This window comes from Rattus norvegicus, chromosome 15 (genome assembly GCF_021556685.1).
Source record: "Rattus norvegicus strain SHRSP/BbbUtx chromosome 15, alternate assembly SHRSP_T2T, whole genome shotgun sequence".
Taxonomy (NCBI): Eukaryota; Metazoa; Chordata; class Mammalia; order Rodentia; family Muridae; genus Rattus; species Rattus norvegicus.
The window spans coordinates 7,174,203-7,191,296 of NC_141548.1; the positions used below are offsets into that span (position 1 = coordinate 7,174,203).

The window sequence follows — 17,094 nt, forward strand, 5'->3', positions numbered from 1 at the left end:
GGAATGTTGGGGAGGGCAGTAATGGGGGTTGGACAGGGAGGGGACACCCATTTAGAACGGGAAGGGGAGGGGTTAGGGGGCTGATGGACAGGAAACCGGGAAAAGGAATAACATTTGAAATGTAAATAAGAAATGCCCAATTTAATAAAAATGGGAGAAAAAGAATAACAACAAACAAACCAATAAAACAATAAAGAAAATGTTCCAGGGGCAGTGCAGGGGAATATGGGTGAACAATAAGGGGGATGTATAGGGGATACACATATGGAGAAGGGAGAGGGAACGGAATGGGGGCTTAAGGAAGGAAATAAGGATGGGGAATAACGTTTGAAATGTAAGTAAAGAAATATATCTAATAAAAAATTTAAAAATATCGTTCCTCCAAAATTGCTGGAATTCAATAAATGTGCAGTTATAACCGATGCTTTATTATAAGGAATGCAGAGGCATACAGCTCTGTGTGTCCTGATCGCTTTTTATATTCCTATACTGAATGGTTTTATTTCCTCTAATGTATTAGAGAAATCCTTCTGTTTCTCCTTTGTCTGTCAGTATAAAGGAAGCTAAATTTGTGAGCACAAGGATAAAGCAAGGATAATTTTCGTCATGTATGTGGGATCCACAGAGCACGATACACTGTCTACATCAAGAGCACAGTTTCCTGTGCAGTTCTGGCTGGCTGTGAACTGATGGTGAAGCCTAAGCTGCATGAGACTTGTAGAACACCACTGTTGCCTTACACTTGTGCTGTTACAGGAGGAAGAACCACACACGACTCAGGACGGTCTGGTGAGTGAAGGGTTAAAGGTCACATTTTTATTTATTGGCAAAAATTAATTTATTCGAGAACATTTTAAAGTGGGGAGTCAATGAGTTCAATGTATATAGCCTTAAGAATATAGCATATTAATTAAAAAACTAAAGTTAACAAATAAATAACAAAACTTCAAACGTAAACAAATAAAACCAAATGCATAAAACCAAACTTCAAACTAAAAACAAATATAACAAGTAAATTAGTCAGCATTCAATTCCTGCTGATTCTTCAACATATAACTCCAGCCTGTTGCTGGCCTTGCAAACACAGCAGAACGGCAGGTAAGATGGTAAAAATCTCCTCAAGATGAATGTAGACCTCCCTCACTCGGAGTGGTTGGTTGTTGATGGACAAGTCGTCAAAAGGTTAAACGTGAGGCGTGTTCCAGGTCACATCTCAAGGTCTTTCAAATTCAGCCCAGGATTGGTATGGTTACAAGGACTGAGATGCGGGAGGTGGTGTCAATTTTTGCACCCTCAGTGCTCCTGGTGGACAGTCCTGTCTCTGAGAGCTGTAGTCCTGGTCTGGGCCCTGGGAAAGCTTCTGCTGCAGTGTTCAGACCTAGGGGTGGAAAAGACCTGGTGAGGACCTGCCATGTCACTTATCCCATACACAGCAGCACAATTCAGCAGGATAATCCAGGATGATCTTTCATCTGAGGTCATTCTCTCATGCCCAAGAGAGAAGGGTAAGAGATCCCACAGGCCTGCATATTTTCCCAGCTTTTAAAACTGCTAAAAATTAAACAGTGAACAGCAGATAATTCCAATCATACGTATACATTATATTTTAATATCATGTAGCAATGTCTCAATGTCAGATGAGGAGAGATATGAACAAACTAGAAAACAATAGGAAGGCCTTGGAAGTCTGGCCATCACTGAAATGAAGACTATTATTATTCCTCCAGTGCAGGAATATGCCTGGGGTCCACATGACAACCTCAAAATCTGCAAAGATCCAGAGAAACAATATCTCAAGAAGTACATGCACACTGAAGTGATATTATACTTGGCAAGAATATGCTGCATGGAAATCTTGCCGAGGGTAGGCATTGAAGTCCAAAGGAGATACTCATGCAGAAAATAAACTATACCACTCCTTTGTTTATGTGTATCGTAAAACTATTTGTGGGGAGACCTAAAGGCACTGGGCTCAGATAATACAAGAGAGCACAGACTGGAGGGATCAGTACACAATATCCAGAATCTCTATGGATCACATACACTTCATGGACGGAATTTCTTTTAAAATGGACAAGAAAAATATTCTGAGCTGCTCCTAGGTGACAGGTGCTGAGAACTATGGAGAAAGCCACACACCCAATAAGACAGTTTATAAGTACAGGGAATCTACTTGGGTCCTCTCATCCTGTGCTTTCAAATCCTCTCAGTGACACCGAAATGATGCTGCATCTTCTCAGAAAAGGCCTTTTGCTCAGTGACCAGTTTTTGCTGATTCAGGGGGTCCTGCAGACTTTCCTCCATTCTCTCCTCATCCTGGTCATTAGAAGATTATATTGTCCATGGAGACATACATGTATACAGACACAGACAGACAGACACCCAGACATACACACTTTTGAACTCACCCAAATATATTTGTTCACATATACAAGCAGAGTATTTTGCAGAATGTGGTTAGTTTCCCAGTTAATGGTAATAGAAGGGATCACCCAGTCTACTATTGTGGCATAAGAAAAAAAAAACCTGGAGTGGAGTAAGTACACCATGAGCATAGCCTAAAGACAGCTCAGCCAATAAAGTGTATTCCCCTGAAAATCAGAAATTAGAAATGTGACATCTAGGCCTGTTAGCCAAGCCTGTTTAGCAAGGTCACAAGGCCGTGCACAGGAGGCTGATTTCAGGAATCAGAGCACTGGGGGGGGGGGGGGGGGGCAGCTGAGCCTCTTCAGTCCTCTGCTCACTGTTTCCCAGTGCATGCAAAGTGAGCTGCATTTTTCAATATGAGGTCCCTTTACCATACAGTACCTGACAGGGGAAACAAACTACCAGCACAAACAGCTAGGAAATCTCCATAACCACAATCCAAGGTAAAACTTGTACTGGGATGCTATCAGATATAATTCCAGTAAGATAAGGCTGACTAATTCAAAGCCAAATGCTGGCAGGTATAATCAAACTCAGCCGCAGTCCATGGAAGGGCTGGACAACATTGTACCTTTTCACTTTCTGACTGATGGACATCTGGGTAATTTTGCTTCATGGCTGCTCTGAGGTGAACCACTAAACACTAATGTGCCACAGTTTCTCTGCTCACACCTACTTCTTGTTCTGGAATCGCTGTGTCAAAAGGTTGAACTTTGACAAGAGTTGTACACTGCTTCTCACAGGGCTACCCATTTGACACCTCCAGCAATGTCTGAGGGTCATCACTGTTCTAAACCCTCCTTACAGATGATTTTCACTCAGATCAAATGATTTTGAATAACAATGGTTAAGATTGCCACAACACAACACAGGGTGAGTGCTTTGGACGATTTTGAGCCTAAGTTTCTGTCTGAGGCAAAGATGTGATTCCACCTCAGCATAACTCCTGGACATCTTCTGCTTGCAGATTCAACTCTAAGCAAATTAATCTTCCAATTAACAAATTCCAGGCCAAACTCCAAAGCCAAGGTATATTCAACCAATTAGGCCAATCTGGAAAGAAAGTGGTGGCAGGTAACGATTAACATAACCAGGATGTTGAGAAGACACAACAAGCCACATGACCTTCCAGTGTTACTATACACCGAGAGCAAAGAAGGCAGAAGAGCTCTGAGTCATCAGTTTCTATACTGAGGTATATAGATTTCACACAGCAGCCTCTCCTCACATCCCTGTACCCTATTCCTGAGTTTTCTCCAAGTAATATCAATGTTTATGAATAGTTTTCCCAGTGTAAATAGTTTGAATAGTGATCAAGACCCCATTAAGAACAGTTTAAAATGTAATTGGAAAGATTATGTTTTCTCTTCTTCTTTCTCTCTCAGAGTGTTTGTGGTGTGTGTGTGTGTGTGTGTGTGTGTGTGTGTGTGTGTGTGTGTATACTTTTACATGTTTCTAAATATGCACATATAGACTTATACAATATATATAAATATATATATGTGTCTGTGTTCAGAAACTTGATGACTTCACACACACATGTGAAAAAGCACACATATACACACACTTATATATATAAGACCCCCATATCACAAACAATTAAAACAAACAACTTCCAAAGTACAATATGCACCATAGTCATAAACATGATCACACATATATGTACCCACAAACACACAAAAAACACCACCCCACACACAGAGTCAGAAAGAGATGGAGAGAGGGGGGGGGAGAGAGAGAGAGAGAGAGAGAGAGAGAGAGAGAGAGAACAGAAATCATAAGTGAGAAGCAGAAAAGAATGGGGAGGCCATCATGCTGGAAGAACAGTTTTTGAATGCAGATTAGGCAAAGGAAATGTGTCAAGTGAGAGCTTAGACACTGCTATCCATCCCTTATAGAGTAAACCTGTGTAGGGAATGCACTTCTTGGGCACACTAGGTTGAGAGAGCTGGACAAAAATATCCCTCTAATCCTCACATATCTCACACAAACCCTCACCCTGAGAGAAGTCTTTCCTACATCCCTGTTCATCCAGTCAGCTCCAGGACATAAGCCACAGGAAAGAACACTAAAACACTGACATAAAACAGGACGGACAAAACCGCTTCTCAAGCTCTGTCACTAGAAACCACGATTTGGACAGGCAGGAGGGACCATTTTCAATGTACGGGGAAAAGGAGAGAAAGTCCACAAGCCCCATCATAATTGACAATGAGAGCCATTCTTTTGGCAATTGAACTGAACTCTAATCAGTTCTGTGCACTACAAAGACGGCTACCTCATGGCATCCCTCTAGCATAATGGCATGTAAGTGTGCAGTGTGTGATCAACAGATCCCCCTTAAGGAAATGCATTTTCTAGTTGAGCAGGAGGATTTGGTTGTCAATCCTCCAGTTTCTTGCATGAAGCTAACATCACAGAAAGTTTTGTAATTGTTCAAAGAGATGAAAAACTGGATGAGACCTAGGAGAGTGTCTGGATAAGGTGGAGAAAGGTTAAACTGGTTTGACTTGGTTTATGCTTAGATATCAGGAAAACCTGCCCTTGATGCTTCATTCATCCTACCTGAGGCTGCTTGTTACACGGATTTTCATACTGGCTTCCCCACAGAACCTTGTTGTTTCCTTAATAGACTCTTCCAGTGCAATCTGTTCCCATAGAAGCTCCCTGTTCTCATGCCGTGCTCTCTGGGCATTGTTCTTCAGCTCAAACAACTCAGTTAGGAGGGGGCAGAAGCTGCGGCTGAGACACAAAGAAAAAATGGTGACTCCCAGCCAGTCTCCAACTTCCTCCCACGTCTCCAAGTCCATTACTCCTTCTAGGGTCCTGATCTGAAGAGAGTCCCAGATTATAGTCCAAGTCCACAGTAGCCATGGAGCATGACCTAGAGACAGGTCAAATGGAGAAAAGAGCCACATTCCAGAAGACTCAGGGCACTTCTCAAAAACCTGACACCATTGATTCAAGTTTTTCCCAGAAGAGGACTTAATCCCCATGTGTGCTTATTTGTCCATTTTATTAGAATGTCGCTTGGAGGCCAATCTTTCTGTGTCCTGTGTGTCCTAGAGCCTTCCTTAGACACAGGCTTCCTGGTCTGCTTCAAACACTAAAAAGCCTGATCCTCACTTTACTTCAAAGATAAGAATGGGCTGACACATGCTGTGCCCTGTGCTGGGGTCACAACCTTGTAAGTTACTCACCAGTACCAGTCATTTTCCAGTGTTAGGTGTGTACATTTGACCAAAGCTCTATTGACCTGCTCGCTCATTTTCTTCATGTCGGTCATCACTTCCTGGTGCTGCATCGTGAGCATTTCAGACTCAAAGTTGTTCCTGTGGTAAGGCATGGTCCAAGGATGAAATAACATTATGAATGAAGGATTCAAGAATTACATGAATTCAGACTGAATCCTGAACTACCCCAGCCTAGGACATGCCACGCCCTTGCTTCTTGGTACTGGGTCATTTGATATTTATTAAGTTTATTATTGTGAACACGGAGACAGCAGTGCCAGGAAACAGAAGGAGGGAGCTGATTTGCTTGAGCTCCCTGAGGGGGTTTGAAGGAATAGACTAGCTTGCCAAGAACATTCGAGGACCCTGTGTCACAATCCAGGCTCCAACTTAAGCCCATGAAGACTATTCTCCTGTTCTTAGGTAACAATTCTCAATCATAGAATCTATTGCTACATGAAAACACAAAGGAACATGAACAGTATTTACAGGGAAAAGAATTTATAACACGCACCAGGAGATTCCCATGTGCGTCCACCTGAGCAGATGTGAAATGTTCTACTGCTCACAGTGAGGCTCTCACCCTCATCATTATCATGCCATGGAAATTGACACAGGATAATTCTCAGGCCAAATCAGTACATAGAATACCCAGATCTTAAGTGATACACACAAACACACTCACACATGCCTACACACACACAAACTCACACAAAACACACACACTCTCTCTCTCTCTCAAATACAATTAGAATGCCAATTAAATATAAGGATGTGGCATTATCTCCAAATACAATGAATAAAATCAGAGAAAACCAGTGATCCCCTGTTGTCAGTCCAGTCACACACTGTGAGGCAGCAAGTGGGATTGGGCCCCTCCAGCTCTTCACAGGACCTATTGAACCCAAAGCACCTCCACGTCAATTACAACAATGATTGGTCATAATCAGAGCACCTAGAAATTCCCACAAGCCAACACCTGTCCAGTCTCCTTAAACCACACAATGAGAGCTCACACACTACTACCCTCACTCCCAGACTGTGATTCAATCAGGCCACAGGCTATGATTTCCGTTTGTAGGAATTAAAATAGCCTGTGCCACCATCCCATTCCCATCTGAACTTCACATTCTGATGCAATCAGGAAAGTGATTTTGACCATGAGGACACCCTGGAGCTGTAGCCTACTGTGATGTGAGGAAATGTGGATTTAACAGAACTTGCATTGTGACTACCTGTCATTTAAATTCTTTCCTGGGTAATCGGCCAGGATACTCCTGAGTTCATCTCTCTCCTTCTGCATCTTCTGGAGAGCAATTTTGATGTTCTCCAAACGCTTCATTCTCTCCTCTTCAACAGGTGTCGTAGAGGGTTGGGACGATGCCTTCTGATCAAACTCTGTAGGTAGATAAATACCAGTAAACAGGCATATATGTGGACACAGTGTCAAGAAAAACTATGCTTACTCTAAACAGAAGTCTGAGGATGAACAGTTCTACAGATACAGTGAATCCCTGACAGAGCAAGAAAGCTATCTTTAAGCTGAACTCAGCTAGTTCCCTGTTCCCACCATCAGAGCCATATGATGACATATGCCATCATAGATATAGACCACACCTCCTAAAGCCATTCCTCTGTCACTGAAATTCTAAAGCTGGCCTAAACAAGAAGAATTGGAGGACCTTCTCAGCTAATGTCTGATGTGAGGCAGGTAAGTCCTTGAGTTCAAACTGCTTAACATCTTGAATCCCTAATCATGTGTGTTCAAGGACAAAGTAACTGAGACCTTGATATATGACCAGGAGAGTATCCCTCTTGGCATCAATTACCCAAGTAATCTACAGGACACTGCTGAGAATGAAGTGTTTCAACAGCCGATCGTGGAAGAGACACTTTGTTATTCTTATAAAGGCTCATCCTGGTATTCTTTGACACTGCCCAGGACACTAAAGAGATCCAAGGAAAGCCCCTTGACATATAACAGTTCTTGGTTTTCTGTCAAACTAATGATCAGAAATTATTGTGTCTGGGTCAGCCATTAGGAAGACTGAGGCTCTAAATCATACGTCCTACTCCTGGAAGGAACAACACAAGCCAACCTCCTCCAGGGAGCTCCCCTTGCCCTGCCCAGTACTCACTTGACCTCCTCAAGGACATTTCCATTCGTCTTCTTCTCCAACATGATAGAAGGCTGGCCTCCCTCTGCCTTGGTCTGGTGCCTGCATGGATATGATTGTCCCTCCGAAAGAGACTGAGGATCCTGGAGAACATGCCTCCTCGGGAACCCATTAGGAAATGAAGGGAAATCGCTCAGGCAGTTGGTGTCACCACAACACTGCTGACATCACAGAACATTCTAGTATCTCCTGGATACAAGAGAATTTCCAGGGAAGACACTACCGGTGATGTCACTGGGAAATGCCATAGCTTACTTGCTAACTACCTCCACCCAGACTGACCAGTTTCTGCAGTGGCTTTTCCAGAGACTCGCTTTTGAGCCAGGAACACCCATTCGCTCACTCTCCTTCCAGAGCTTCAGAGTTCTCACTGCTTCATTACAACTCAGTTGCTGAGGAGAGGGAGAGTTGTATCAGACCTTGAAATGGATAGAACATCTTTGTTAACAGCCAAAGACCTAAAGACCGTGGATGAGGGATATTCTTCTTCCTGAAATGTATAAACCCAGTGTCCATGCATGTGACATATAGTCCAATTTCTACAGTTGTTACTGTTCCCCAGAGGCGAATATTTTTTTCCTTCACCTTTAAATGTATGCAAGTTGGAGTATGTTGTTTCATGGAGTGTGCCTTGAGAGGGGTCATGGTTTCAATATATTCACCCATGTTTTTTCCTGAAATCTCTGTCTTACCATCCCATTTTGTGCAATGGAAACTCCCTTTTCCTGGCAAAAAAGCTTCTCAGGTATAGAGCAAACATCAAATTGTAAACTTTCTGTCCATTCTTAAAGTTAAAATCCCCAAAAGTGAGGGAGGAACTGAGACCCAAGCGAGAGCCATGGAGGGGCAGAATGCAGAGGTGCTGCTGGCCAAGGAAGAGCAGGAGGAAGCAGAGAAGCTGTAGCACATCATGGTGCACTGGGAGCTAGAATTGGAGTTCGACCTGGGCAACCTGCTGGCTTCACTCTGAGGACCTACAGGGTGCTTAACCATCATTTATAACTCAGTATCTGGTGTCTCTCTGGCCACCGAGGGAACTGCATTCAGAGGAACCACAGACAAAAGTCATCCAAAGAACAATTCACCAAAATAAATAAAAATTAGTACATTTTTCTTTCAAAAAGGCATACAAATGTATGGTCAAGTCAAACAAAACCCAAGGAAACACAAGAAATGAAATATTTTACAACAACCCAAGAGTGCAAGAAACAGTATAAAAACAATCTCTTAGGGGTTGGGAATTTAGCTCAGTGGTAGAGCAAGGCCCCAGGTTGGTCCCCAGCACCAAAAAAAAAAAAAAAAAAAAAAAAAGAAAAGAAAAAAAAAGACCAATCTTTTAAATCTATAATAATTCTATATGTATTTCTTGAAATAGCAGTTGGAGGAAGCAGGCTGTCATGCTCTTATAAGTTCCATAGCCTCATCAACCCTTGTGACAATCTCCACCTGTTTGATTTTTTCTTAAGCACAGATATGTGTGAGTTAGAATCCCGAGGTCTGTCTGTGATCAGACTGTAAACTGTAGTCAATGTAACACTGGCAATCATTAGCCACAATCTTTAAGTTTCCCTTGTAACATCAGAGCACAGCCATATCTTTGGAAAGCAAAACTCACCCTCCACCAAACTATCCTCCAAAATCCAGTCTCTCCAAAACACCAAGTCCATTCCTCATGCTATAAAGTATGACGGCCAAGCCTTGCATATGAAGGATCGATATTGCAGGCTCTAATACCTCACCAAAGAGACATTGCCCTAAATTCTTTTACAAGTCCGGTTTCCATGATAAGAGTTATATTAAAATATTATCCCAATCTAGACCTGTTTCCCTGGGTTGGCACATGCCACGTGTTTTCTCGAATGACTCCTTTTTTAAGCCAACATTCTATTACAAATATTACAAATTTTCAACCATACCCAATAACTTAAAAGCCAGTCACCTATAGCCAAGACATGTAAAGCTTATTATACATTTAAAACCAAACAGAAAAAAATGAAGTGACTACACATATCTTTAGTACTTAGATCAAACACCATTTTTACTTCTTTAGCTGTCATTTTAAAAGAAGCACCTTGTTACCTGTTGATTCCAAATATCACAGTCAAAGATTTCTCTAAGAGAAACAGCTAACAGCTCCATTACCATAGAAGCTTTGAAGCTGCTGGCACCTTTAAGGCCAGCTAGTGTAGACATTGAGCCAGCCCCCTGGGGAGCTTCCCCAGTGGACAGACCTAGGCTCCTAGCTACATTCCTCCATTGAGGCAGGATTCAGTCAGAGACACACATGACAGTTAACACCAGAGATAACCAGTTATCTAGGATGCTGGGCTCCAAAGGTCAATTGAAACTGTTTTATTTATTTGTTCCTTTCTTGAAAGGACTTAAAACTAAATCAAGGGGGAATCAACCAGCATTTAAAGTTTTCACCATTTTTTCTTTTAAACATGAAACACAAAAACATTCAAGCAACAAGAAGCACAACCCAGACATACATTGACATCCATGGACAGCTTGGTGCAACAAGGACAGACAATAGACATAGAGGGAAGGAGCTAGATGGTGTCCCACCAAAGGGACCCAGATATCCTACCTAAAGGACCCAGAACCAGAAATAAGCACTTCTCCAATAGGAGCCAGCAAGGAGGCAGGATGTCCCTAGGAGAGCTCTTAAAAAGCTTAATCTCACTTTCCTTCTTTTGCCAAAGCATCTGTGGAGAGTCTGGGAGGAATGTTTTTCTCAAACCATTTTTTCTCTTGTCTAGGGTGTAAACTGTCTCTAATCAGGGTCCAAAGACTAAAAGCATCTATGAGAATTAACTTTGCTTCTCTAGATTTTAGCATAACTCTAAAAGAACACGTACACAAAAACATTTGACCATTATTACCTTGTCCCTTTTTACAAGGTTTACTCACCAGTACCCCAAATCTTTATTTTTCTTTGCAAGTGCTTTCAATGCCCACGGTGCTTCTGTATCCTGCTTACTGGGACTTTTCCTGGCCCATTTTCCCCAATACGTCCCTCCTTCACTGGCCGGCTTCCTGGGACCATCTCGTCAGGTTGTCCTCTCTTTTCCAATCTTGGTGGGACCTCCATTTGATGATGCCTGTGTCATCAGGACACTCAGAACCGGGCATAGGCCTATAAGAGTTAAGAAGAAACACACACTCGGGTCATTCGTGTTAAAAGAAGGCTGTCCACGCTTTACTGAGATCTCCTTATATACCAGAGGCAAAAGCCGTGGAAAAACAATAAAGCAGGTGAAAACCCCAACCAGGAAAATAGGAAAACAGGAAAAATCTGCATCGTGGCAAGTCCCGGCCCCAACACAGGGGCGTAAACAACTTCTTAACATCAATAAGCTGAAAGGCTCAGCAAGAGGAATGGGTGCCATGGAAGGTCCTGGCCCCAAATCAGGGACCGAGAGAAGCTGCCAAGGGTGTAAACAACTTCTGGCCATAGTAGGCTGAAAGGCACAGCGAGGGGGAAGGGAAACACTCCAAGGTAGGGCCCAACAGGCTAATATAAATATATATTGGAAAAACTAAAACACTGTATATGAAGAAAAATAATTAAAAAGTGCTACATATCTAAGCATAACATTCATAATAAAAGAAACTCAAATGACAGAAATTCATAAGAAATATTCATCATCCTTCCACATCACGCAAATGCAAATAAAAATTACTCTGAGATCACTTTTCACACTTGTCAGTATGACTAAAGTTAATAACACATGTGACAACTCAAGCTGACTGGGTTATGGAGCAAGGGGAACATTCATACTCTCCTGGTGGAAAGGCAAACTTCTACAGCAACTTCGGAGATCAGTATGATGGTTCTTCAGGAAGGTGAAAATTGTTGTACCTTAAGATACAACTCCAGGTCTCATGTCCAGATGTTGATTCATCCTAGAATACAGACCCTTGCTCAACCATGTTCAGTGAAGCTCATTTATAATGCTTAGAATTTGGAAATGTTTAAGTTGTCCCTTAACGGATGAATGCATAAAGAAAACGTGGTGCATTTACACACTGCATTGCTGCTTAACAATTACAAAAGGCAAAAAGGAAGCATGCACTATGCAGGACAATGAATGGATCTAGTAAAAGTCATTCTGGATGAGGCAATCCAGACTGAAAGAGACAAATGGGATACATATTCACTGAAATGTGGGTGTGGGTGTTAGCTGTTGATTCTTCAATCTGTGTGACTGTATGATCAGTTTAGTGTGAGGGTCTAGGGACGTGGGCCAGACTGTCCTCATTTAGGGAAGTACAAGTTCACTCATGGATGGCTGAGGGACACTGTCAGGGATAGGAATGTGAAATGTGAAGAGACAGGGAGAGGGCAGCAATGGAGTGAACATAGAGTGGGAGAGTAAAATGAGGCGCTGTATCGAAGCCTAAGAGAGTAGAAACCCTAATTGCTTTTTAAATTGTTTTATCAAGGTAACTAATGATTTATTATGGGTGCAAGGAGAGAAGTTAAAATGTTGATTGTGTTCATCTATGTGAAATTTCAATAATAAGTAAGTCACAACAGTTATGGATTTTGACTTTCAATGAACCTGTTACAGATAATGAATATCTAGTCCTTATGGAGACATCTGTTACCATCTATTATACAGTAGTCATTTTATTTGTTTACATTTCAAATGTCATCCCCATCATTGGTCTCTCCACTTTGAACCCCCATACCCTCCCAATCCTCTTTGTTTCTAAGAGGCCACTCCTCCATCTACCCACCCACTTCCTCTTCACCCCTCTAGCATCCCCCTTCTCTGGGACATCAAGTTTCTACAGGGCCAGTTGCCTCCCATCCCAGAGATGTCAGATGAGCCAGTTGTTGCTACACATGCTCTACACTATATGTATCAGGAGCCATAGCCGGGACCATATATCCTCTTTAGTTGGTAGTTTAGTCCCGAGGAACTCTGAAGGCTCCAGTTAATTGAAATTGTTGTTCTTCATATTGGGTTCCAATCCCCTTCATCTCCTTCAGGCTTTTCCCTAACTCTTTCACTGTGGTTCCCAGGCTTAGTCCAATGGTTGGCTGTGAATATCTGCATCTATGTCTTGAACAGAGGCACATGCGAGGCTAGAAGGAAGCCTCAGACTCCAAAGTAAGGTAATAGGATGTAATTCTGTATTTGCCCAGAAGATGGCGACATAGGATCCTTTTCACAAACTTGTTTCTCACTAACCTCTTAGTTCTGTCCAGCATGTCAGGAAAGTTCCGCAATGTGCTCTGTGACTGAAGATCCTTCTGCTTGCTGGAACTCGATCCGCTGCGTGGAATACTCTCGATCGGCGATGGGCGTCTGGGTCGGTGGACGCAATGACTCCAGGAACTGTGAATGAATGGACTGAGTTGAGCAGACATTGAATTCATCTGAGGGGTTGGCATCTCCAGAACCTGCAGCTTAGCCTCCATGGATCCAGGAGAGCACAGTGTGCAGGGCTGAAATCAGATTCTGTAATGGAGAGGCAGAAGAAACTATGGTTTTGAAGTATTTGTTCTTTTTGAAAGCACAAAGTGGGAGATCAGTCAGTTATCCTCTTTTTGCAACATCTTACTCTGAGCTGCAGGACATATCCTGGGGTATATTGCTTTCCATATTCAATGGGCTTTTCAGAAATTCCAGTTTCCTGAAACGGCATGGCCCTACTTTGGTGGACTGACTGGTAGGAAGTGGAAAGGTTCTCTGAGGGGCAGATGAGGAAAGGCCAAAAGAAGAGGAAAGAGACAGCTATGAAAGGGCTGCTGGTGGGTACAAGGAAACAACAAGCACATTTCTCAAAGCCCTATTTTACTATAGCACTCTGGGAAGCATAACCACAAGCTGACAGAAACAAATTGTTAAAATAAACAATGCATTCGTTCCCATCCCCCAAACTACTCCGTTTTTAACCACCAAGGTCAATAGAAATTTAAGCCTCAAGTACACCTTCTCTTAAGGTTCCATACATCAGCAGGCTGAAAAATCTGCCAACAGGCCTTGACCTACCTTGACTATGCCTAGCAGGCAGACCTTCTCTCTCTTTCTTTTCCTCTGTTTGAGAGCAGGAGCAAATGACTTTATACTGTGGGAGGATTTCCATTATCAACAAACATAAATTTTCCGAAGTCATTAAAGCTTGAAGGCCAATCATTGATGGGCAGGTGTGGTCAGGTCACTCTACCTAAACTATCCCATGGAGAAAAGTAAAAGTGACAGCCATACCTGTGTTTAGGAAACAAGATGTCACAGGTGATTTGAGTATGGGTGCTGTGTGGGAGAGAGGAGGTCATGAATCTAGCTGGAAAAGCCCACTCCACTTTTACATGTGTTTTGAAAGACATATAATAGAAATTTAACTGCAACAAAATTTTGTCAGCAAATGTGCTCTAATGATAGGTGGTTAGGTTTTGGGGGTCATATTGACACAGAAACTGGATTAGTGGTAATATCTTGGGAAGTAGCTTGTGTTACAAGGAGAACTTCAGTTATCCCTTGCCTAGGCCATCTACTGTCTTCTCTTCTCTTTTTCCTCTTTCACTCTTCTATCTGGGCTGATGTAGCAAAAGGCTCTTCCCAGAGACAAGTCAAAGGAGAATTAAGGTGACATCTTTAGCCTGTTTTCTTATAGACACATTGGACTGCGAAGGCTGTGAGGGAACCAGGCGGGAGGAGACTGCAAAAGGCAGAAGGAAGCAGTGACTGCACTGGTCGTGTTTCCCATTCTGTCACAGAAGCATTTTAAGAAAGGAGGGTTCCATTGGCTCAGAGTCGGGAAGCACAGACTCCATCCTAGAAGGGGTAAGTGTAGCCGTGAGAGGTGCAGTTGGTAGAAGTGGACTGGCTGGCAGGATGTGAATGAGACTCTTACTATGTGGGTGGAGCAGGGAGCAGAAATAGGGAAATTCTAGCTCTTAGCTTCCTCTCTGTGCCATTCAGTGCAGGCACCTGGCCTGAGAGTTATGGTGTTACCACCATTCAGAGTGAGCTTTACGTCGATTCTCTCCCCAAAACCCCTCAGAGTGACATTCAAAGGCCTGCTTCACTAACACACTAGGCAATTTTTACCTTCCTCAAGTTGTCAGTGACCAGCAGCAGAGCAAGGCAAGAAGGTTGCACGGCCATTTAGAGGGAGGAACCAAGGAGTGGTGTTCGTGCAAGCCAGAAGAGACCTACAGGAAAGCTGGACATCAAAGAGCCACACACATTCTCTCATGGATACTCATGGTTTTCCCAGGGTGAGATTCAGATGCATGTGGTAGCTAAAGGCATTTCTGGCTGAAGCCGGGTTTCCTATGTGACATTAGGAAACAGTTGTAATAAAAGAAAGTTTCAAACAGCAAACTGTTCTGATTCTGATGGACACAAGTCTGATACTAGGCTGGAATTCTCTTCATAACTTTCAATACTTTTGAAAATAAAGGATATATAGTATAATGTACTTGAATCCTAAAATATTGTGAAATATGTATCTCATAAATATGCATTACATGGTATTCAGTTGAAATTGCTGGGAATAGTACTTTCTTCTATCCCTATTACCACTCTGCTCTGGACAGAATTACCAAAGAATATGATGACTTGGGCTGTGTGTATGTGTGTCTTTGTGCGTTCTCTGTGTGTGTTTATGTGTGTCTGTTTGTTTCTTTGGGTATGTTTGTGTATTTATGTGTTTATATATTTATGTGAAAATGGAGGTTCTGTCAACTTACGGTATTTTTTCATAGTAGCTATTGTCCACAGTGTTTTATGAGATGAAGTCTTTCGTTATGGCAGATGGAGTCAGAGAGACTACAGAAAGATCAAAGTAAGGGGTTGGGGATTTAGCTTAGTTGTAGCCACTTGCATAGAAACGGCAAGGCCCTGGATTCGGTCCCCAGCTCCGGAAAAGAAAGAAAAAAAAAAAAAAGAAAGAAAGATCAAAGTATAGAGGAAGGGGCAGGGAAGATATCACAGCAGTTGAAATCACTTACTGTTCTTCCAGAGGATCTGGAATTGGTTCCTGGTAACCATACAAAGACTAACACCAACCTCGATAGGCAAAGCTGTCTTCCAGATTCTGCCCACACTTGACAACCTCGTGATCCACCCACCCATACAAAAGGCAAAACACAGATCCGGGTCTAGTGGCTAATAGTGACATTGACTATCTAATCCGGAGGGGAGGAGGCTGGCGGCCAGCAGCAGCCGCAGCGACAGGGGCGTCCAGAATACTCCAGGTCACCACCCTCCCCACCCACCACTTGTTTGGGCGGCTTTAAAGAGTTGAGTAAAATCAAGCTGGTAACCAACCATGGCTGAAGGAGGATTTGATCCCTGTGAATGTATTTGCTCTCAGGAACGCGCTATGAGAAGACTCATCAATCTGCTCCGGCAGTCCCGGGCCTATTGTACGGACACAGAATGCCTTCGGGAATTGCCAGGGCCCTCCGGTGACAGTGGCATCAGCATCACTGTGATCTTGATGGCCTGGATGGTGATCGCTGTGCTCTTCTTTCTACTGAGGCCTCCTCACCTGAGAGGCTTCAGCCTTCCTGGAAAGCCCTCCAGTCCTCACAGTGGACAGGTCCCGCCAGCCCCTCCTGTGGGCTAACATCCTGGTGTGGGAAGCAGCGATTGTTTGACACCCTGCACGACCGAAGGACTGCAGAGAACCTGGCACTACCTGTCTCTCCTTTTCCATCTGCAGTTTCATGAGCTTCTAGAAGTTTCACTTGCCAACTGCCTTTGTTTCCTGTGTTGCCACAGTCCTTATTTACAGTATACCTGAGTAAACGATTTCTTTGAAAAGTCGAGGGCTATGTTGGTTGGCCTAAGCTTAAACTTTCCACTCGTTCTCCCTGGAACCCTGACCATAGCGTCTGTGGTGGTTTCTGGCCCAACTGAAGGAAACTTAAGGTTTCTGCATTTAAGTATTTTAAGTGGTTTGGATAGATTTTAATTCTTTTCATAAGGTATTTATTTTGGGTTCTCTGGTATGAGTGACAGAGCTGTGCTGTAGTCACTTTACTGTGGCAGTTTACCTGTGGGTGGCAGTTTTCTGTAGTCCTTGACAGTGATGCTTTAGATCATTTTTCTTACAAACTCCAGCTGGCTTATATGGCTAGAATAGGAAAATCGATTTGGTTGTTTACTCATTTTTCTTTTTTCTTTTCTTTTTTTTTTTTCGGAGCTGGGGACCGAACCCAGAGCCTTGCGCTTCCTAGGCAAGCGCTCTACCACTGAGCTAAATCCCCAACGTTTACTCATTTTTTAAAA

The 17,094-nt window shown here is 42.9% G+C and overlaps 1 protein-coding gene and 1 pseudogene across 1 annotated transcript; one reads left to right on the top strand and one right to left on the bottom strand.

The window, feature by feature from the left end:
• Positions 1-785: 785 nt before the first annotated feature.
• Positions 786-8,000, bottom strand: LOC148000769 (disks large homolog 5-like). The gene is made up of 5 exons (XM_087587163.1): positions 7,799-8,000; positions 6,896-7,058; positions 5,628-5,759; positions 4,993-5,169; positions 786-1,378 (listed from the first exon to the last, which is right to left on the bottom strand). Exons 1-5 carry the CDS (start codon positions 7,947-7,949, stop codon positions 1,294-1,296), a joined length of 708 nt encoding a protein of 235 aa, XP_087443289.1. The 5' UTR covers positions 7,950-8,000; the 3' UTR covers positions 786-1,293.
• Positions 8,001-16,118: 8,118 nt separating this feature from the next.
• Positions 16,119-16,429, top strand: LOC148000770 (small integral membrane protein 14 pseudogene; annotated as a pseudogene).
• The last annotated feature ends 665 nt before the right edge of the window (positions 16,430-17,094 follow it).